This window comes from Geotrypetes seraphini, chromosome 15 (genome assembly GCF_902459505.1).
Source record: "Geotrypetes seraphini chromosome 15, aGeoSer1.1, whole genome shotgun sequence".
In the NCBI taxonomy this organism is placed as follows: Eukaryota; Metazoa; Chordata; class Amphibia; order Gymnophiona; family Dermophiidae; genus Geotrypetes; species Geotrypetes seraphini.
In genome coordinates, this window is record NC_047098.1 from 6,166,602 (window position 1) to 6,190,306 (window position 23,705).

At 45.0% G+C, this 23,705-nt stretch overlaps 1 protein-coding gene across 3 annotated transcripts in view; it reads left to right on the plus strand.

Annotated features, from left to right (window-relative positions):
• TRIM62 (tripartite motif containing 62) overlaps positions 1 to 23,705 on the plus strand; it is a 53,226-nt gene continuing 29,521 nt past the window's right edge. The window contains exons 1-2 of one of the 3 annotated variants that reach the window (XM_033921478.1): positions 1 to 497; positions 21,646 to 21,741. In XM_033921478.1, the coding sequence (XP_033777369.1) occupies positions 372 to 497; positions 21,646 to 21,741 (222 nt within the window). In that variant the 5' untranslated portion in view covers positions 1 to 371. Of the gene's footprint in view, positions 1,055 to 21,645; positions 21,742 to 23,705 lie in introns of all 3 variants that reach the window. The other 2 variants (XM_033921476.1, XM_033921477.1) reach the window with 2 other exon arrangements.

Here is a 23,705-nt window from a genome sequence, read left to right on the forward strand (position 1 = left end):
GCCCTTCTTCACCCGGGGGGTGTAAGGTCCACGTTTACCTTGCAGTGGCCTCTTGGGGGGGTCGCTGGGCTCGCAACCGCGGTAAACCCCCCGCGGTCCCCCCCCCCTCCGACCTGCACTTGGTTGGGTCCGGGCTCTCAGTCCACTCCGCTTCCTGAATGGGGAGAAGCTGCCGGGGGTCCCGGGGTGCTGGACTGAGGGTTTGGGATCCGGAAGACGTCCTGGGCCGGGGTGCAGTCGGTCACCTCTACCGATTCTCCCTCCACGCCCCCCACCTGCATCTACCCGGCAGGGGGATCTGAGAGTCAGCTCAACCCAGCAGGGACCGGGGGCGCTGTTGGCCAAAGCGATCTGCGTTGCTGCTGCAGCTGATGCATGCATTGGATGCACCCGGGGTAAAGGAAGGCTCCCCCCCAGAAAGCGCAGGGCAGGGGCATCAAAGCTGCTGCCCCATTTGCCCAGCTGTTGTGGCAAGTGGGGGAGTGAATGGCCAGCTGGTAAGAGGATTTGGGGTTGATGTGTGTGGGGGGGTCTAGGTTGGTTCTGGGAAGGGGGCGTGTGGGTCTAGTCTCTAGAAAGGTTGGATGGTGGCCATAGGTGGCATTCAGCATTGAAGGCGTAGAAGAGCGCGGACGGTGCCTAGATGATGGCGTGCTGTCTTAAGGATGAACTGCTCTGCTCCATCTGCCTGAGCATCTATCAGGACCCCGTCAGCTTTGGCTGCGAGCATTACTTCTGTAGGAAGTGCATCACCGAACACTGGTGCCGGCAGGAGCACCAGACCGCCCGGGACTGCCCGGAGTGCCGTAGGACCTTCTCGGACCCCACGCTTTCCCCCAGCTTGAAGCTGTCCAACATCGTGGAGCGCTACTCGGCTTTCCCGCTGGACGCCATCCTCAGTGCCCAGAGGAGCCCCTTCCCCTGCAAGGACCACGAGAAGGTGAAGCTCTTCTGCCTCACCGACAGGACCATCGTCTGTTTCTTCTGCGATGAACCGGCCTTGCACGAGCAACACCAGGTCACCAACATGGACGAGGCCTTCGAGGAGTTGCAGGTAATTTCTGGACTTCTGGCTGAGTGGGTCGGGCTGGGAAGGCTAGCGAAAGAGAAAAAGGCTTCTTTTCATAGCTCTTACGAATCCAGAAGCAGGGATGGACTTGGGAGCATGACTAGAAATGCGACAGAGGGCACACAGGAACACATTTTCCCCCCTCCCCGCAGGACCTCAGTTTTTCCGTCCCCACGAGTTTACTCCCTGTCCCATTCCCGTAAGCTCTGCCTTAACCACACAAGCCTCGAACACTTATGATTTTAAAGTGTCTGAGGCTTGTGTGGATGAGGACGGAGCTTAGGCATTGGTGGAATGAGGCATTATGACATCACAAGCTGAGCTCTAGAATGTTGCTACTTATGATGTTAAAGTGTCTGAGGCTTGTGTGGATGAGGACGGAGCTTAGGCATTGGTGGAATGAGGCATTATGACATCACAATCTCAGCTCTAGAATGTTGCTACTTAGGATTTTAAAGTGTTTGAGGGACGGAGTTTAGGCATTGGTGGAATGAAGCATTATGACATCACAATCCGAGCTCTAGAATGTTGCTATTTAGGATTTCAAAGTGTTTGAGGCTTGTGTGGATGAGGACGGAGCTTGCATGAATGGGGCAGGGATAGGAAAAGAACTCTCCAGGATGGGACGGGAAAATAATCTGTCCCCATGTCATTCTCTAGTTGGGTGCATAGAGCAACCTTCTAGCGAAGCCATACTGGAAGCAGGGTCAGTAATATTGCAAAAGGGAGGAGAATTAGGGCAGTGTTTCTCAACTGGAGTCCCCCCCCCCCTTGCCAGTCGGGTTTTCAGGATATCCACAATGAATATGCATGAAAGAAATGTGCATATAATGAAGGTACTGGATGCAAATCAAGTTTAGGTGTATTCATTGTGGATATCCTGAAAACCTGACTGGAAAGGGGGGGAGGGGGGTACTCCAGGACTGAGTTGAGAAACCCTGAATTAGGGTTTTCATGCATCATCTGATATTTCTTTCTCTCAGGAGGACCTGACCTAGATTCCCTGGAGCCACCTGAGATGGGGAGGTTTGTGTTGTTCATATGCTGCCTTCGACCAAGTTAGTTTACAAAATAAGATAATCCTTCCAAGGTGACCCTCCTGTCCTGCAGGTGGTGGGAGAGTTCCTTATTTTGAAATTATTTCTTGCTCTCTCTCCCTTATTTGTCACTTGGGTTTTGTGAGAGATCTATTGTTCCCACTAGAGCTGTACCAAAGAACATATTTGACTTATTGGCAGGTTATTTAAAAATTTTTAAAGTACTTATATACCACTTATAGCCTAAGTGGTTGACATTCAGGTACTCAAGCATTTCCCCTGTCTGTCCTGCTGGGCTCACACTCTTATCTAATGTACCTGGGACAATGGGGGGATTAAGTGACTTGCCCAGGGTCACAAGGAGCAGCATGGGATTTGAACCCACAACCTCAGGGTGCTGAGGCTGTAGCTTTAACCACTGCGCCACTCTAGAAATCAAAATGTAGTAAAAGTGAGCCAAGTCTAGGACAATCAAGCCATTGTGACATCACTGCTGAGGTTGGCTCTTATTGGTGGAATGAGGCATTATGACGTCACAATCTCAGCTCTGGTTATCAGAGGCTGAAACTTTTCACACTATCTATTTATTCAATTTTCTTTACCATTTTCCCAGGGGAGCTCAGGACAGTTTACATGAATTTATTCAGGTACTCAAGCATTTTTCCCTGCCTGTCCTGGTGGCTCACACTCTATCTAATGTACCTGGGGCAATAGGAATTAAGTGACTTGCCCAAGGTCACAAGGAGCAGTATGGGATTTGAACCCACAACTTCAGGGTTCTGGAGCTGTAGCTCTTAACCACTGTGCCACACAAGTGTGTTACAAAGTGTTGTATGGTTTGCTACCAAATTATCTAATACAGGGGTGTCCAAACTGTGGCCCCGGTCGAGGGCGATGCAGTGTTTTCCTCTGCTGCCCCCGGGTGTTTACTGTCTTGCCGGCTCCCTCCTCTGTGCGCGGCCCCAGAAATTTTTTTTTCTGGCCAATGCGGCCCAGGTAAGTCAAAAGGTTGGACACCCCTGATCTAATAGATCGGCTTATTTATTTATTTATTTTTTCACTCCTGTACCTTCAGAACGTAAATTGGTCTTTTTTACATTCCCCTCACCCAAAGGCTGCGTTTACGAGACGCATCGTGGGCGATTGCTTTCTCATCAGGCCGCTAGCTGGGAATCGGAGGTTTCGTCCATTAATACTTGTCTCTGTTTTGCATTTTCAGTTTAGAAAATTCCTGAAGACTTATTTGCTTCCAAAATTTCTTGGCCGGTTGATATGTTTTGCTTATGTCGCTCACCGGGTTTGCGCGTTTTTTCTTATTTTGTTATCCGCATAGAACTAGAAGGTTTTACGGAATAAAAATAAAGTGTTATACGAATAATGAGAAATATTCATTTGACTACAAATAATGGGCACTGAGCTTTAACATAACAAATAAAAGAAAACATGAAGTCAGAGTTTATTTCAGTGGGATTTACCACAATAGAGCTCCAGGTTATTCGTATTTGAATTTATATCACTGTTCATACAGAACAGCCCTTACGTTCCCCACTCCACTTCTCTAAATGTTCTTTCGATAGCATATAAGAAACCCCCTCACTCTTCTCGCTCAGAACTCTAGCACAGAAAAGCAAGAGCGTGTTGGGTTCAGGCTTTCTCGGGCAAATCGATGACGTTACAGGGAGATACTTTTAAAACCAACCGGAGGAAATATTTTTTTTTTCACTCAGAATAGTTAAGCTCTGAAACGCGTTGCCAGAGGTTGTGGTAACGGCGGTTAACGTAGCTGGTTTTTAAAAAAGTTTTGGACAAGTTCCTGGAGGAAAAGTCCATAGTCTGCTTTGGAGACAGACATGAGGGAAGCCACTGATTGCCGTGGATTGGTAGCATGGAATGTTGCTACTATTTGAGGATTGCACGTGGAATGTTGTTACTCTTTAGGGATTGCGCATGGAATGTTCTTACTCTTTGGGTTTCTGCCAAGTACTGTGACCTGGATTGGTCACTGTTGGAAACAGGAGACTGGGCTAGATGAACCATTGGTCTTATGGTTTTATTTTTTATCTATATCTTGCATATGTGACCAATGTGAAGTACTTTGAGCTTGTAGTTTCTGTGTAGGGATTTGTAGCCCTCTGGCTTGCTCTCTTTTCCCAGTATGCCTTCTAAGAAGGGGTTTAACTGCCTGTGGGGGGCGTGGATGGTCCTGCATTAGAATACAGACACCTTTGTTGCTAGGAAACAAGCACTGTATGGTGCTAATCTTTCCCATCTTCCAGCAGTCCAACAAAGAGGTGAGACCAACACTGGTAAACTACCATAAGCTTAGCTCACAGTGCCACATGTGGCAGCAAAAGGAACTACACAGGGTAGCAGACAGGTGGATGGGCAGACTTTAAGAACATAAGAATAGCCTTACTGGATCAGATCAATGGTCCATCTAGCCCAGTAGCCCACAATGGCCAATCCAGGTCAGTAGTAGCTGGCCAAAACCCAAGGAGTAGCAACATTTCCTGTATTTCCCTGTAACTTCATTGAGTGGCCCCTAGTCTTTGTAATTGATTTTATTTAATTAATTCTTTATTAATTTTCAAAACTACAACCAATGCAACTCACAGTAATACAATAAAAGCATAATCATCCATTTCCCGCCCCCCCATCCACCCAAACAATTATTATTCTGTATAACACAAACATATATTATCATAAATATCCTATCTGTTCTGAATAATGATATCTACTCACCTATCCCAATTATAAATATTCAAAAATCAATTTATGACATAAAGAATCCCCCTCCCCCCCTTTGTCATTTTTGACGGAGCGAAAAATCGATCCACTTGTCCCCGTTCTACTCCACTCAGGATTTTGTAGACTTCAATCCTATCTCCCCTCAGCCGTCTCTTGGCCATTCTTCTCTGAACCTTTCCTAGTTCCACTATATCTTTCTTGAGATAAGGCGACCAATTTTGAACGCAATACTCGAGGTGAGGTCACACCATGGAGCGACAGAGGAGCATTATAACATTCTTAGTCTTGTTAACCATCCATTTTTAAAAAAATAATTCCTAGCGTCTTGTTTGCTTTTTTGGCCACTGCCGCACATTGGGCGCTAACCCCCAAGGTGGACCCTAGCATCTGTAACTACGATTTGGGTTATTCTTTCCAATGTGTATCACTTTGCATTTGTCCAATATAAATTTTACCTGCTTTTTAAGACACCCAGCCTTTCAGTTTCCTAAGGATTTCCTGCTATTTTTCTAAAATATTCATTTAAAGCTTTAGATCGTTTCCAGGTGCCTGAGAAGAGGTGTCTGGGCTCACGCCAAAAGTGCTCGTAGCTGAATGCTCTGCCCATGTTCACCCGCTCAAATGCCACAGGTGGGCACGCATTTTCAACTGCGTGCTATTGGTACAAAAAAAGTACCTTTATATAATATTACTCCCGGTGGAATTCTGAGCGTGCGAGAGAGTGGTTCACATAAGCAGCCGGAGAAGGTTATCATGCCGCTGTACCGGGCCATGGTACGCCCTCACCCGGAATACTGCATCCAGCACTGGTCGCCGTACATGAAGAAGGACACGGTACTACTCGAAAGGGTCCAGAGAAGAGCGACTAAAATGGTAAAGGGGCTGGAGGAGTTGCTGTACAGTGAGAGATTGGAGAAACTGGGCCTCTTCTCCCTTGAAAAGAGGAGACTGAGAGGGGACATGATCGAAACATTCAAGGTACTGAAGGGAATAGACTTGGTAGATAAGGACAGGTTGTTCACCCTCTCCAAGGTGGAGAGAACAAGAGGGAACTCTCTAAAGTTAAAAGGGGATAGATTCTGTACAAACGTAAGGAAATTCTTCTTCACCCAGAGTGGTGGAAAACTGGAACGCTCTTCCGGAGTCTGTCATAGGGGAAAACACCCTCCAGAGATTCAAAACAAAGTTGGACAAGTTCCCGCTGAACCAGAACTAATGCAGGTAAGGCTAGTCCCGGTTAGGGCACTGGTCTTTGACCTGGGGGCTGCCACGTGAGCAGACTGCTGGGCGCGATGGTCCATTGGTCTGACCCAGCAGCAGTAATTCTTATGTTCTTATGGGTCTAAGCCAGCACAGGAGGAGGAAGTGACCTGTTGTGTAGCGGGTCACTTCCTCCTCCACTGCCTGTGTCTGTACAGCATGTGTAGAATTCTCTGTGCCCTGAGGGAGGGAGGGGAGGAGTTCTGCACGTGCAAAATTCTCCTAGGAGTATATAATATATATACCACTTTGATTATACCACAGAAAGGCAGCATATCAAATTGCTTTCCCTTTTCCTATTGCATTTAGATGAAGTGGTGCCATGATGGTGGGGGTGCCGGGGCCCCTCCCCTCGCAAGCGCCCCACCTTTTCATTTCCCCATACCTCTACTTGATGACTGCCGTGAGCAGCAACTTCAATGTGTTCCTCGCGACCGCGTTGGCTCTCCCACTGGTGTCGCTTCCGGGTGCCGCGTATAGGAAGTGACATCGGAGGGAGAGCCGCTGGGGTCACGTTACTCGTGGCGGTGAACAGCGAGAGGTATAGGAGAAGGGAAGGGGGGTGCGCATGTGTCAGGGGGGAGCGGGGGAGGTGGGGTGCCACTGCCCCGGGGGCCTCTCACCCTCGCCATGTCATTTTCAGTCCAATATTTGTACAAGCTTTTATGCACGAGTGTATGCCGTAACTCTGTTCTGTCGGAGGTTAGTGCATTGTATTGTTTTTAAAGGGAACCATAGCAGAAACGCGCTGGAGAAAAGTGCGCCGACAATCCCACGCAGGACTTGTTTGCGCCGGCTTAAACAGTTACTGTTAGCGCTGTGAGGGTGTGTGGGGGGGGGGAACCCCCCACTAAACCTACAAGTGTTCGCGCTCCCGTTGGAGGGGGTGGAAACCCCCCCCCCCACTGAACACTGCCATTTTGCTTAGTTTTTTGGGTATTCGGTAGTGGGGGGGGTTCCCCATAACAGGAATGCGAACCCTTGTAAGTTTAGTGAGGGGGTTCCCCCCCTCACAGCGCTAACAGTAACTGTTTTTAGCCGGCGTGCTTAAATCCTGCGCAGGATTGTTGGCGCGCTTTTGTCCGGCGCAGGAATGACGGGCCACCATTTTAAAATATATATGTAATGATGTAACCTGCATAGGTGTACGCAAACGATACATTTTTAAAATTAATAAAATAATAACGAATGGCCAGAATTTGGGTATTTGCGCACTTATGTCGGTATTCTAATCACTTTCAAGCAGAAATTCCCATCAACCAACTTCAGGCCGATTATATATGGTTTTCCAAATGACCTCCAGAGCTGAAACCTTCTGGATGAATTTACGTCAACATTCCCTTCAGGGAAATGCACCAAAATTATTTTTCTTATACGTGTGTGTCCGTCACAGTGCTAGATCAATAAATTCGAAATGAAGAACTGAAAAATCTTTATCTTCATTGTTACAAGGGGTGACAGGTCAAAAACGCGCAAGACAATCGCACGCAGACAAAATCGCGCAGACAAATAAGCGCTAAGACAATTGCGCGCAAGACAATTCAGCGCACCGACAACTCAGCGCAAGACAATTGAGCGCAAGACAACTCAGCGCAAGACAACTGAGCGCGCCACTAGAGGCCGCTTGCCCATATCGGAGGACACGCGCACGTACAGCACGTGAACACGTCATCACGTCGACGTGTGTTCAGTATGATTCCCTTGACTCTTTGCGTTTTCAACATAAATCACGTGAATGCATTTTCGTTACCATGGTTACGTTATCTCATGATATATATTCTCCGAACAGCATTTAAATACAAGTCACGTGAATGCATTTTCGTTACTATGGTTACGTTTCCACATTATATATGTCCTCCTTCCTTTCCCGCCTTCCTTTCGCTGCCTGACCGTGTCCGTTATAGGTAAAGATCTGGTTTTGCTGGTACTTGATCTATAACGAATATTTGTCTTGCGCGGATTTTTCTCGCCTCTGGTGAGAGCGAACGTCCACATTTCTTCATTTACAGGTATGTTTATATTTCCCCTTCACGCGCAAGAAAAGGGAGGGTATGATCATAAAACTCAGCGCAATTGATTATGAAGTTTATATAGGGTATGTTGATATTTACATTTTCAGTTCTTGTCTTGCGCGCAATTGTCTATGAACCGTTACAAGGTGTCGGTCAACAACCATAAATTCCCCTTCACTTCAAGCTGAGTCATGGAAGTCTCGTAAACAAATACAGTAAAACCTTGGTTTGCGAGCATAATTCGTTCCAGGAGCATGCTTGTAATCCAAAGCACTCGTATATCAAAGCGAATTTCCCCCATAGGAAATAATGGAAACTCCACAACCCAAAAACTTTAATACAAAATACTGTATGTACTCGTATTGCAAGACCTCGCTCGTTTAGAACAGTCACTACACTCCCGCAGCGTCAGAGAGAGAGGAACCATCGGCTCAGTTGTGATGAGGAAACGCGGGTATACCGTATGTACTTGTATTGCAAGACCTCGCTTGTATATCAAGTTAAAATTTAATAAAATATTTTGCTTGTCTTGCGAAATACTTGCAATTTACTGTACTTGTGATTAAAAATACTGACTGAAGCATTTCCAAACATTTAACCCCCGTTTACAGAAGCCACGGTAGAAGTTTCCGCCACGACTGCTACTGTTAATTACGAATATTTCTAGAGCGCTACCAGCCTTGTGCAGCACTGTGCAGAGTCATGGTGGAGACAGTCCCTGCTTGAAAGAGCTTACAGTCTAAACACAAGACCATCAGGATGGTAGGGTGGAGGGATACAGTTAGGGGGGGAAGGTTAATCTGCAGGGTAGGGTGGTGAGCAGTGGGGAGTAAGGTTGAGGTTTGAAGGCTATATCAAAAAGGCGGGTTTTTCGTCTGCTTTTAACCCTTTAATTTGGCAGATGGTGAAACAACCGCTTTACGTCACTTGACGTTGAACGAGAGCAACAGTGCCAAGAAAACGGGCATTTGGAGATGCCGAGATCTCCCATAAGAGCCATAGAAACACTTGTTGCCAAGGGAAGGGGCTTGACAGACAATCTCGGGTATTTATTCCAGGCGTGGGGGTCCAGCTAGATGAAAGGAACGAAGTCTGGAATTGGCAGTGGAGGAGAAGGGTACAGCTAAGAGCAGCTGATCTGAAGAACGAGGTGAGGAGAGACATTGAGGGGCTGTGGCATGAACACACTTGTAGGTTAGTAATAAATGAGTCTGAACTGTCTGTGGAGGTGGATAGGGAACCAGTGAAGTGAAGAGGGGGGTAAGGCATGCAGCTGAATTTTGTACCTTCTGCAGGGGGGAGGGGAGAGCGGTTCAGCGGGAGACCTGTTAGAAGTAGATTGCAGACTCTGTTTATTTGAAATATATATATGAGCTCCATTCCTAGGAGGCAGATTCTACCCACAGCAGTGCACAAAAAACCCCAACAACCATAAATGCAATACATAAAAGCCACAGCATTAAAACCATAAAAAGAACACAGCCATGCAATAAATACAAAAAAACCAATATTAGTCCACCATCTGTTTGTTTGTTTCCATATTTACTTCTCGGCGTGTAACATCCAAAATCTGAGTCCTATTTTCTAGGCAGGTTTGTTGTTTTAATGCAAAAGAGTAATTTAATATTTTAAAGTGAATCAAAGTTAAGCTAGGGCAGCACTAAACTTGGCTTAAAAGGTCCGACAATAAATCTGCCCTGAAACTGCACCGACTCTGCCTACTGTGACACGTCAGGGACTCTGCCAAAAGGCTGAGTATACATTATTTGAAAGCCACATATCAGCACTTCTTTTTGGCTCATGAGCCAAATAAACAAGCCAAAAAATACAGTAAAACCTTGAATTGCAAGTAATTTGGTTTGCAAGTGTTTTGCCAGACGAGCAAAACATTTTATTAAATTTTAACTTGATATACAAGCGAGGTCTTGCAATACGAGTACATTCATTATACCCGCGTCGCATCATCGCGACTGAGCCGATGGTTCTTCTCTCTCTGACGCTGCGGGAGTGTAGTGACTGCTCTAAACGAGCGAGGTCTTGCAATACGAGTACATACAGTATTTTGTATTAAAGTTTTTGGGTTGTGGAACAAATCGTCTTGAGTTTCCACTATTTCTTCTGGGGAAATTTGCTTTGATATACAAGTGTTATGGATTACAAGCATGTTTTCGGAACAAATTATGCTCGCGAACCAAGATTTTATTGTATATAATTGAAAAATCTATAAAAAATTTTTTAACAGCATTAGAGGCGAAACCCGTAAGCATGCTCACACAGGAAATATTTTACAATTTGTGCTGGTTGGAACTCTGATTCTCTAAGCCAGGGGTGTCCAATGTCGGTCCTTGAGGGCCGCAATCCAGTCGGGTTTTCAGGATTTCCCCAATGAATATGCATGAGATCTATGTGCATGCACTGCTTTAAATGCATATTCATTAGGGAAATCATGAAAACCCGACTGGATTGCGGCCCTCGAGGACCGACATTGGACACCCCTGCTCTAAGCTATAACCAGGTTGTCAGTGCCTGAGGACACTAGGAATGATTTCACAGTTGGTTTAACGGCTGAGTCTTTCCGCACAAACCTCCAATTTGCTCTGTAGGTACCAGAACGAGGTAAGAGATGAAAGCCAGTTGGATGGCAGACCCGCTTCTTTTTGGCATATCTTGTTCTCGGAACGGCCTGTCACTCACACGGGGGATGTCTATTCATTACAGCTGGCCGTCGGAAGCAGCACACACAGAGCTTCAGCCTTTTTTTGCCCGCTCGAGCTGAGAATCGTGTCATGTTGCATGAAAGCTGACGACAGGGCACTTTGCCCTCTTCCCCTATCTCATCCGCTCCGTCTCACGTTTGCTGCGAATCTCTCTTTAGTGTGCAGACACCTGCCAAGGCTCTAGTTAACAGCCTGGGTAGCTGAAGGGACCTATGGCAGACCTCAGAGAGACAAGACTTTCGTTTCACAGTGTGTAGCTGGGAGGGGAAGTTCGAAAGAGGCCCTGTCTTCAAAGAGAGTGAATTTGAGCTGTTCAGAGCAAAACAGGCCATATCCGTACCTAACTAAGGGGTCCTTTTATTATATTCTATGGGTCCCTTAGCATTTAATGCATGCAGAATCGGTTAGCGTGCCTTAATAAAAAGGACCCCTAATTCTGCTGTTGGATGGCAAAACTGGTTAGATATAATATGGCCCAGTTTTTCTACATGTCGGGCTTTAGCCTATGAATCGGTGCATAGCTGAAATAATGCAAAAAGTTGGCATAGCCAGCTTTTGAAGGGCTCATTTCATAAGCTAACATAAGAGTTGCTAGACTGAGATAAACCGAAGGTGCATCAAGCCCAGTATCCTGTTTCTAACAGCAGCCAGTCCAGGTCCCAAGTACCTGGTAAGATCCCAAGAGTAAAAACAGATTTTGTGCTGCTTATCCTGGAAATAAGCAGTAGATTTTCCCCTGAGTCCATCTTAATAATAGCTTATGGACTTTTCTTTTAGGAAATGATCCCTAACTTTTTTTTTTTTTTAAACCCTGCTAAGCTAATTGCTTTCTTCACATTCTTTGGCAGCAAATTCCAGCATTTAATTATAGCCTGCTTCTCTAACCACTAGGATATTCCTTTACTGTGGTCATGATTACAGTCTACTATGGTCTTGTGCTGCGCTCATAACATGAATTTGTTATTGGCTGGCTGATTTCAGACAGAGAAGCTGCGGAGTAAGCACGCTTGTTCATCGAACCTAAAGCTGACTTTTTCGGTGACCCAGAACCTGGAGGATGGTGCTCCTTGTTACTCTTGTAAGTGTTATTATGGAAAAATCATCTTTAATAGTATAAAAAACTAGCTGATTACCTGGCGTTGCCCGGATGTTTATTTATCCCAAAATGTCCCACTCCCACATGTCCCCCCCCCATGTCCCACCCCCCTGAATGTCCCTCTGTACGTGGCATGAGGGAGAAGCCTGTATAAACTGCAGGTGCAGTTGGATATTATGATGACTCATAACACCTAATGGTGCTTCAATATTGATGACTCATGCTTGCTAATGTGTCTGTATGGGATTTGGATCTCCCTACTGTCCTGGGTATTCAGAGTTGCATGAACTTGTGATGGGGGTTTGAATACATAAAAAGGGTCTGTGGATTTAGGCCCGGATTATATAACCGGCGCCATTGTCGGTGGCTGCTGATTGCGTATCAATCACTCAACAACGCCAGGTACAGAATCGCACCTCCGGCAAAGGTAAGCGCCTACCAGCGATGTGAATCGCGCCTTCAAAGGCTCTTTAGGCCACCTTACGCCACTTCCAGTGTTTAGCCATGCCCACAGCAGTGTTCGGCTGCCTAAAGGGCCTATGGGAGGTGAAATTCCGGCGCGGATTTTTAGGCACCTAGTAAAAAAAGGTTGTTGAAATGGTGTTTTTTTACTGAGCTTCGGCGCCTACAGAATCGGCGCTGGTTTGAGAATCCAGGCCTTAGGAGGCTTTCAAAAGAGCCCACATGGTTACAAGACCTGTGGACACGAGAGCCACTTCTCCGTACACGGTTTGCTCAGTGCTGGGGCTGCTCCAACCACCCACAGAGCTGGATTTTATTCCTAGAGACTTTGACCCTAAACTTTGCTCGAGGTCTCAAAGGAAACTGTGCTCGTGATTCCCTTTGAACGTTGCCTAGAGACATTTGCTTTTTTTTTGTTTGGATGGATACTTTTTTCCCCCCTTCCAAACAATAGTCTTATTTTTTGAAAATGACACCTATGTGCATTTTTGCTGCCTTCGTCCCACATGTAAAACCAAAAAAAAAAAGCAAACAAACCAAAACCCCCCCCAAAAAAACTCTGCGGAGTGACGATGTTCCTAAATGGACTTTATTTGAAAGTGTCAACGTTCCAAAGGTACACTGAAATCATCCACATAAAATAGTTCCATCCACATAAAAAATAAATCATCCACATAAGAGCCTTAAAGGGACCTAGTCCGCTAGGGATACAGTACCCAACACGGTCTGCGTTTCGACAAAAAGTCTTCTTCAGGGGTCCCTGGGGGGTCCTATAAAGTGAGTACGTGGGAAACAATTGTGGTGGTGAGCCGGAAGAGTGAGACACTGCTTGCATTTGCAATGGAAAGCTCACCATACAATTGTTTCCCACGTACTCACCTTTATAGGACCCCCAGGACCCCTGAAGAAGATCTTTTGTTGAAACGTGGACCGTGTTGGGTCCTGTATCCCTAGCGGACTAGGTCCTTTAAGCATCTTATGTGGATGGAATTATTTTATGTGGATGATTTCAGTGGACCTTTGGAACTTTGACACTTTCAAATAAAGTCCATTTCGGAACATCGTCACTCCACAGAGTTTTTTTTTTTGGTTTTCTCTGGATTTTCTTCTTTGTGGATATTTTGGGGTCAGTTCCTTTTGTTTTTTGTTCGTCCCACATGTGCCAGCTTATAACCAGAATGAGAATAGGCAGCTTTCTAAAAGTCATCAACCCTCATAAATGACTTAGGAAAACCCTTCTGGGAGGGTTTGCATATATGGAAAAAGTGTGGGGCGCACAAGTGTCTGAAAAGTAACTGCATATGTGTGAATGAGAAAGGAATAAAGATACCCAGCCTACGCATAATTTAGCTATCAGTGGGATTTTTTTGTTTTTAAATTATACAGTCAATATCAGTGATTTTAGGAGGAATTCTTATTTTGGGGCTTTTTACTACAGTTATGCTGTTAACAAAATCGTAAGTTTTATGTTGAATTGTAGCTTGGGTGAATCTCGTCGTAAAGGCGGTTAATACAGCCCAATAAATAACCCCGTCCTTTACATAGCTGTACTAGTGCTTCTAGTGGCGGTAACATCTCCAATGCTCATAGAATTCCTGTGATGCTAAAAAACACTAGTGTGGCTTTGTAATGGAGTGGGGTAAATAAAATAGTATAAATAGAGAAATAATTAAATGTAAAACATATAAAAATCACATACAACCTGTGATATTCCAAAATACTACTTTACAACGACAGAGTGTTTGAAAATCGTCAAGCTGTGAAAAAACAACAAGCAAATATGTCAATCGATTCATTGGATAAAGAAGAATTCAACATCAATCCCTTCCAGACATCTTGGATTGTAGTGGGTAATATCGGATTATTGGTTATGTTTTACAGAACGTATTTCAGTCGTAGTTAGAGTTTTTCGGTTCTTCGTCAACTGCATTCAATGACGTATACTCGTATTTTGGAAGAGGCTACTTTGCATTCATTACTCGATGCACTTCTGGTATCGTGATTAGGTTGCTATAATGTTGGGTTGTAACATCAGTAGACTACTCATTTCCCAGAATGCTGCCATGCAGTTCCTGGGCAATGCACAGGAATCTCATCCGGCTACTGCTGATATAATTGGCTGCCAGTTCAATACAAATACAGTCAAAAATTGTCCGTTTAGCCTAATTGCCAGTGATATGTTCCAGGATTGGATCTCGAGATAGTGACTGACCATCGCATGGCGCTCTCCCAGTTCAGAGATGTGCATCGGAGGTGATTAAAAGGGCATTTTATTGGCTAGGATCTAGTCTGTGGAACAGATTTCCAGTTGCACCGAGGGCAAGTCCTTAATGGCATATATGGTATTTGCATTTCCTTTTTATTTTGTTTGTTTGGATCGTTGTGTGAATATCGAGTCTGATACTTTTTATTTTAATTGTAGTTCTGTTTGTGGTGTTTTTAACGTTCAATACGATTTGAAAACAGCGTAAGCAGACGGACGAGGACCGACGTCAAGTAAGGAAACACTGGAGCATCTTCCATACACAAAAAAACAGGTCCCTCAACATTTTAGGAATACATAATGCAAAGGCCGAGGTTCGGAAGACACGAATGCATGTTTTTAGAACTTTATAAATCCAAGTTTATTAATATCTTTCTATCCCGCACTGAGGGTAAAAACCATCTAAGCAGCTTGCAATTTAAAATTGGGATCCAATCGGATCACATTGCATCAAACATATAAGGTTAGAAGTCGAAATGCAATTATAATAGAAAAATTAGTGGGGGGAATACAATTAGGGTCAAACTTTCCATGTCTTGTAGAATACTCCCAGGAGCCGAAACAACTACCTTTTACAGTAAGCATCTGTAAAACATAATGTTTTAAACTTATCTACTGTACTCGTCTTGCACATGGGGAAAGGGAACCCCATGTACAGCTATACGATGGGAGGAAGGGTGATGGGGAAAGGCACCCTAGAAAAAGACCTAGGAGTATTGGTGGATACGACAATGAATCCAGCGGCGCAATGTGCAGCGGCCTCAAAGAAAGCGAACAGAATGCTGGGCATTATCAGAAAAGGTATCACTACCAGAACGAAGGGAGGTTATCCTGCCATTGTATCGAGCAATGGGTGCGACCACATCTGGAATACTGTTGTCCAGTACTGGTCACCGTACCTTAAGAAAGACAGGGCGATACTTGAGAGGGTCCAGAGGAGAGCAACTAGGATTGATAAAAGGAATGGAGAACCTTTCATATGCCGAAAGGTTAGACAAACTGGGGCTCTATTACCCTGGAAAAAGCGGAGACTGAGAGGAGACATGATACAGACGTATAAAATCATGAAAGGCATAGAGAGAGTGGAGAGGGACAGATTCTTCAGACTAGCGGGGACAACAAAAGCAAGAGGTCATTCAGAAAAGCTGAGAGGGGACAGATTCAAAACGAATGCAAGGAAGTTTTTCTTCACTCAGAGGGTGGTGGACACCTGGAACAACGCTTCCAAAGGAGGTAATAGGACAGAGTACAATACTGGGTTTCAAAAAGGGATTGGATGACTTCCTGGAAGCGAAGGGGATTACAGGGTATAGATAGAAGGTCACTCTACAGGACATAAGCGAAAAGCGTATGACAGTTTTAGGGTATGAGCACTATCAGGTCCTGGACCTGAGGGGTCACCGTGTGAGCGGACTGCCGGGCACGATGGACCTCCGGTCTGACCCGACAGAGGCAATTCTTATGTTCTTATCGAAGATTCATAGGTTAAAGTTCCAAAGTTGAGGGCCTTTTCCTGAAAAAGCAACGTTCCATTGTAGATTCGGAATTGCTGTAGCTGTTGGAGACAGAAAAACAGAACATAGGGTTAAACATCCATTTTCTCAATGGAGGATGGTAAACAGTGTACTGGGACTATTTAACACATCAGTGATCTGGAAATTGAAATGACAAGCGAGGTAATTAAATTTGCAGATGACACAAAACTAATCGGAGCTGTCAAAACGCACGCGGTCTGCGAAAAATTGCAGGAAGACCTTAGGAAATAGGGAAAGTGGGCATCCGAATGGCAGATGAAATTTAATGTGGACCAATGCAAATTGGGAAGAAGAATCCAAATCACCGTTGTGTTATCTGATGCTATGGGGTCCTTTTGCTAGTGCGCGCTAGATGCTAACGCCTCCATTATATCCTATGAACGCGTTGCCAAGCGTTAGCATTTAGCGAGCACTAAGACGCACTAGTTAAAGGGCCCCTAGGCGTCCACCTTCGGAGTCGAGAGTTGCGCGAGGTCAGAAATCGAACGCATCCCCACCGGAATTGAATCTGTCCCTGTCCATCCCCATAAACTTTAAGGGCTCCTTTTATCAAGCCGCGCTAGCGGAGTTAGCGCACATGACTTAATCACGCGCTAACCCCTGCGCTGGCCAAAAAACTACCACCTGCTCAAGGCAGGCGTTAGCGGCTAGTGCGGCCGTCGGTTAAACCGCTAGCGTGGCTTGAAAAAAGGAGCCCTAAAAGTAGTTATTTCATTATTATTATTATTTTATTTTTTTTTTTTGCAATCAAATTTATTAAATTTTCAAGAAAATACAATTAAGGACAAGAATGAAATACAGAAGCAAAGCTGCCAAATTCAACAAAACAAACAGCAAAGACGGTGTCACAAAGGTCAATAATTTAAGTAACTATCCATCCCTAAACCCATCACCCTCCTCCCCCCCCAATCCCAGGAATGTGAGGGGAAAAAACAACCAAAACCTCAAGTCAGGGGCAACCAAGTAAGACACGGCTGCGCAGGTGGGGTTATGGTATCCGAAAAGAGCTGCCAAATATTATCCCAGTCAGACAGATGCAGGGTTCCCATAGTCAAGAGGTGTAGCATACGCGAGCGCCAGCGGCCATAAGTAGGGCTCAGGGGACCCACCCAAAGAAAAAGAAGACCCTTCAGGCCCGAGAGAATCGCCCGTCGAGGAAAACCCTTAAGGCCTCTGGGTATAGGATGTGGAAGATTTCTAGTTATTTCATTTAATTATGCTATTGAAATAGAGACTCTGGTCGAGATGTATTGGCAAATAACCAAAGACATTTTATTAATTTGGAAATGATTAATTGGGAAGAATGTGCTCTTTTGTAAATGGGTCTCCAATGTAAATATAAATGCTCCAGCTGATAAGGACCCTCCAGCTAGGTAAACTGAAGACTTGCTGTGAATGTGCCAAAAATTCTTCTTACCAAGCTTGGCAGGCAGCAGCGTCGGCGTCCCTAAGCCACAGATGCTGGCACTCTAATTGGGGACGACTAGCCAAATTTACGTGACGGCAGGCAGAGCCGATTGGAGCACTGATTGAATGCACCTAATCAACACCAGCAGAACATCACGAGAGAGCGAGAGCATGTGTTTGCCAATCTGAGAAGTCACAGGAGGAGCGCACGCTGAAGAGAGACTGCGTGCATGTGTGAATCTGAAGAGGAAGACTCTTTGGAGCTGATTCTACAAACGGCGTCTCGATTGTAGGCACTGGTTGGCATCGTACTGCCGTCTCGCCAGTATGTTTAAAAAAAAAAAAAAAATGGATGCATCGAATGATACCTATAATGTAGGCGTCTGTCTCTCACCTACGGAGACACATGGGGATGCTTATGGATGCCTAGGACTATTGGACGAGTGTGGATCGTCTGTGCCATATCAATCTACTGGAACTCAGGGCGATTTTCAATGCTCTCACTGCTTTTCAGCATCTGCTTCACGACATGGTGGTCCTCATTCACACGGACAATCAGGTCGCCATGTATTATGTCAACAAACAGGGAGGCACGGGATCAGCTTTCCTCTGTCAGGAAGCTCAGAAAGTTTGGGATTGGGCGATTCGCCACAACACCTTCCTCAAAGCTGTCTACATTCAGGGGGCGGACAATGCCTTGGCGGACAACTTGAGTCGTCTTCTGAAACCTCACGAATGGACTCTCCATTCCACGCCCCTTCATCACATCTTCTCCCTGTGGGGAACGCTGCAGATAGACCTCTTGCAGCTCCCCACAACTTCAAACTGCCTCAGTTCTTCTCCAGGATCTACACTCTTCATCGTCTCGAGGCAGATGCTTTTCTTCTGGACTAGGGGAATCTCTTTCTGTATGCGTTTCCTCCGTTTCCTCTCATTCAAAAGACTCTGGTCAAGCTCAAGTCCGACCAGGCCACCATGATTCTGATTGCTCCTCGGTGGCCCAGGCAACCTTGGTACTCCCTTCTTCTGCAATTCAGCAGCAGGAAGCCTTTCCTTCTGCCAGTGTTTCCATCTCTGCTTACGCAGCATCAGGGATCTCTGCTTCATCCCAACCTGCAGTCGCTACACCTGACAGCTTGGTTTCTCTCAGCGTAACTCCCCTTCAGTTTTCACCAGCTGTGCGGGATGTTTTGGAAGCTTCCAGGAAGCCTGCTACTAGACAATGCTATTCCCAGAAATGGACTAGATTCTCTACTTGGTGTTTTTCTCATCACAAGGAACCTCAACATGCCTCCTTGTCCTCTGTTTTGGACTACCTTTTGCAATTGCCTCATTCTGGCCTCAAGTCTACATCGATCAGAGTCCATCTTAGTGCAATTGCTGCTTTCCATCAGCCTCTTCAGCGGAAACCTCTTTCCGCGCATCCTGTGGTTTCCAGATTCATGAAAGAACTTTTTCCAAGTCAATCCTCCCCTCAAACCGCCTCCAGTGGTTTGGGACCTCAATGTTGTCCTTTCCCAGCTTATGAAGCCTCCATTTGAACCTCTTAACAAGGCTCCTCTGAAATATCTCACTTGGAAAGTGGTGTTTCTCATTGGCCTCACTTCTGCTCGTTGAGTGAGTGAGCTTCAAGCATTGGTTGCGGATCCGCCCTTTACAGTGTTTCATCATGACAAGGTGGTCCTTCGCACTCATCCCAAATTCCTCCCCAAGGTGATCTCGGAATTTCATCTGAATCAATCCATTGTTCTTCCTGTGTTTTTTCCAAAGCCTCATTCTCATCCTGGAGAATCAGCTCTTCACACTCTGGACTGTAAACGTGCTTTGGCTTTCTACCTGGAACGCACCAAGCCTCACAGAACTGCTCCTCAACTTTTCATCTCCTTCGATCCGAACAAGTTGGGACGCCCTATCTCTAAGCGCACCATCTCCAACTGGATGGCGGCTTGTATCTCTTTCTGCTATGCCCAGGCTGGATTACCCCTTCCTCGTAAAGTCACAGCCCATAAGGTAAGAGCAATGGCGGCCTCTGTAGCCTTCCTCAGATCGACACTGATTGAGGAGATTTGTAAGGCTGCTACTTGGTCCTCGGTTCATACCTTCACTTCTCATTATTGTCTGGATACTTTCTCCAGACAGGATGGACAGTTTAACAAATAGTATTACAAAATTTATTCTCCTAAATTGCCAATTCTCCCACCATGCCATTGTGGTTAGCTTGGAGGTCACCCACTAGTGAGAATACCTGCCTGCTTGTCCTGGGATAAAGCAATGTTACTTACCGTAACAGTTGTTATCGAGGGACAGCAGGCAGCTATTCTCACGTCCCACCCACCTCCCCTGGGTTGGCTTCTCTGCTAGCTATCTGAACTGAGGAGACGCGGTGCATCGGGCGGGAAGGCACTCGCGCATGCGCGGTGTGGGCAACTCGAAACTTCTAAAAGTTTCTACAAGCAAGTATGCTTGCGAGATGTCCGTATCGGGGCTCCGTTGGATGACGTCACCCACTAGTGAGAATATCTGCCTGCTGTCCCTGGATAACAACTGTTACGGTAAGTAACATTGCTTTTTCTCCCGCCTTCCTCCCATTCAGCCATAAAAGTATAACCACATATAGAGTTTCAATAAACTAAATACAAGAAATAATGATGCCTTCCCACCTCCCTCCCTCCCACCCTGGATGTATAAGAAATTAACTAAAAAGAAAAGGTACATGACAACTAATGTGATTCAACAAATGATGTCAACGGGCTCCACACCCTTCCAAATGCATTACTATATCCCAAAAATTCAGCGTTCATTCTTTCATATTTGTAACTGTAACATAAGTTCGCCCACCAAAAAGTATAATTAAGCCTATGGTATCTCTTCCAATTGCATGCAATCATCTGCATTGCTATTCCCGTCATTATTAAGAAAAGCCGGCTTTTATTACGATCCAAAGAAGGTTTAACATGTAGTAAAGCACCACAAATGATGGCTTCAAAAGTCTTTCACAAGAATCTTTCTGGCACATCTCTAACCAGCATTCACAGCTGAGAAATACACTTTTGGAAGCCGTCAGGTGTATTGGTCGTTCTGGGTTTAAGAAAATCACGACCAATCGGTTCTGAAGATCGCATCCTTCAATCCCTAGTTAGATCTACTTTTCAAAGTAACCAAACTCTGTAAATATACCTGTAGACTCTTGGTTCTGAACACTTCCAGTGTCGCAAAGGGTTTGTGATGCATCAGAGCTTGGATGGCTCTGTTCCTTTGAACTTTCAATCTCTGTGTGAGGTGTATCAGCCGAGGAGGAATCTTAAGGTCTGAGGGTACTATGAGATTAACTTCCATGATGGAGAAAACTGTCCGGTATGCTAAATCTAGACGGCCATGTTGTCCGGGGAACTCCTTTCCTGGCATCCTGAGGACCTGTTCTGACCGTTTTACAGTTTAGAAAGATGTTGAAAGACACAACTGTTTGTGGAGGCTTTTCTCTGAAATTATGTTGGTAGGTACAGCATATGCAATAAGAATCCTGAACTGTGATTGTTGCGCTTTATTTAGTGGGGATGTTTGATGCGTAAATTCGTTGAGCTTTTGGTATTATTTTAAGTGGACTAAATTATTATGTAATTTGAAAGTGTTTGGTGAATGTACTGTCCTCGAACTACTGTGAATGCTTTAATTGTTAACTGCTTAGTTATAGGCGGTTTAAAAATTTTAGGAATAAATAAAGAAGTACATTTGAGGATTTTGAGGGCATGAGGATTGGATCCAAAGACCACGTTGTAGTGCCACCTGCTGTTCGGTTTGAGAATTCCATGGCCTCTTGATGGCAGTTCTGTTATCTTCTCAGCCAAAAGAGTGCTGCTCTCTCTGACACTTGAGTGAGGGGTGAAGGAATATAATTAAAAAAAAAAAAAATTGCATGTGAAGGTTTTGTCATGATGCCCTTCGATCCTGTAGCCTTCCTGTGATCCCCCTTTTTGCAGGAGACGGTCAGGAAGGGAACTAATAGGTTATTTTTCTGTTGTTGTTTTTTTTCCCCTTACAGAGGGAACTGAAGGAACAGCTTCAAGCTCTGCAGGACAGTGAATCTGGGCATACAGAGGCCCTGCACCTTCTCAAGCATCAGCTGGCTGAAACCAAGGTAATTGCAAGGGAGCAGCCCCTTCATCTCCAACATTGTTTATTGGAAACTGGAGTCAATTCTGAGCGGTTTGCATGAGCTTCAGCAAACTGTAGTGCTAAGTCTGGAGCTGCCGGTCGCTGTTTCTGCTTGTGTTGTGTGAGTGTATGTCCCACGCCTAGGTAAGGGTCACACACTTGCACAACAGCTGCACCCAAAAACAACAACAAAAAAGCGGGAATGAGCTGCAGTCAGCTGAGCCAGCACTGGAGCTGCGATCAGTTGATCGCAGCTCTGCTCTCCCCCCTGCCGGCTCAGCTGATCATGGCCCCAGTGCTGGCTCAGCTGATTGTGGACAGAGAGAGAGCAGTGGCACTGCTGGCAAGAAATTTCACAACAGATTTGGGCAGCGGGCAAGAGATAGGGGAGCCAGGAAACTACTGGGCCTGCTCAGAATTTGCTCTCCTGAGCAGGCACCAGGCACAGTTTCTCCCCCCTTTTACCGGGCTACTCTGTACAAATATGCATATGATTTGTGCTGAGCGTCACCCGCTGTGGAAAAATCGCTCCCAACCCGGTATTTTTCTACCGAGTTGCCGAAGCTTTGTGCATCTGGCTGCATTTGGTTTATATTCCTGCTAACTGAGGTTTCAAGGTTTTACTAAAATTTGATTTAATCGCTTATCTAATTTCTAAGCGAGTTTACAATATATATAAAAATAAGCATGAACATAATAAAAATGCCATTAACAATACCATTAATACTTACAAAAAAACAAAAAAAAATTACAAAGAAACATCAACTAATAATTGGCATATTATAAAGGGATAAATGAGACAGACAGACAGGAGACAAAAGGAAATAGGATAGGAATGAAAGACGAATAAGGAAAAAAACAAAAGGAAAGGGCTCGTTGCTGCTTAATTCCTTAAGGGAGTTAAAAAGGATACTGTAAAATTTAAATCAAATGTTAAAAGCTTCTTTAAATAAATGACTCTTGAGTAGGCTTTTGAAACATTCAAGATTAGCTTCTTCTCTAACAAGAACTGGTAGGGTATTCCAAAGTTGAGGGGCTACGACTGAGAAAATGTCAGGCCTTTTGGTTCCTGGAATGCATTTCACTTTGTTAGGATCTATGGATTGTGCCCCCAAGTTAATACGTCTGATAGGGGAGTCCCTTAGCAGCCAGAACTTATGACTCTAGTTTCAAGTTTATTAAAATATTTGATATAATCGCAATATCCAAATCCAATGCGATTTACAAAGTTAAAAGTAGGTAAAATAATAAAAAAAAATTTCAACAAACAGGGCATTGAAGACAATTATGACGTAAAAACACTCTGAGCTGTTTTTGTTAGTGTTTTGGGGATATCCTTTTCTTTCATGAACATTGTAATGCTCCAGTGCAGCAAAAGAATTTGGTAGCATTTGGGGAGGGGGAGGGGAGGGGGGTTGCAAGCCATGCTCTACATGAGCCTTCGGGAGCCCACCTATTCTTGGATTGTTAAATTCTTTGTGGCAGTGGAAGTTCCTTTAATTGCACCCGATTCCTGTTTGACTTTGGTGAGCTCCTCTTCTTGCGCAGAGAGCTGGAAGCAGATGGGGCAAGCTCTAAGTCTCCAGCTGGTGTCTGCCTTTGCACTAAGGCACAATAGTTATTGCACTGAATGAAAAGCTTGCTGATTGGTCAGAATGAATTAGAACAGCTGTGCTTTGATAATGAATATAAAGACCAAGAATACTTGATTGTCAGTTGATGGAAGAATACCGATTTTTTTTTTTGTATTGGGAAGACTATATTGGAAAAGCAAGAGGTGGGTAAGTGAAGGATGAGCTGCGAGGGAGTATAAGTGAAAAATCTGCTTATACCATCAAAACATTAACACCAAAAAACGGTAACAAGCTAGAAATTTCAATTCATAGTCCGAAGGGCATCTGAGTCCATCCAGCCCTGGCTATTAAGAAGTACAGGTCAAAGTTGTTT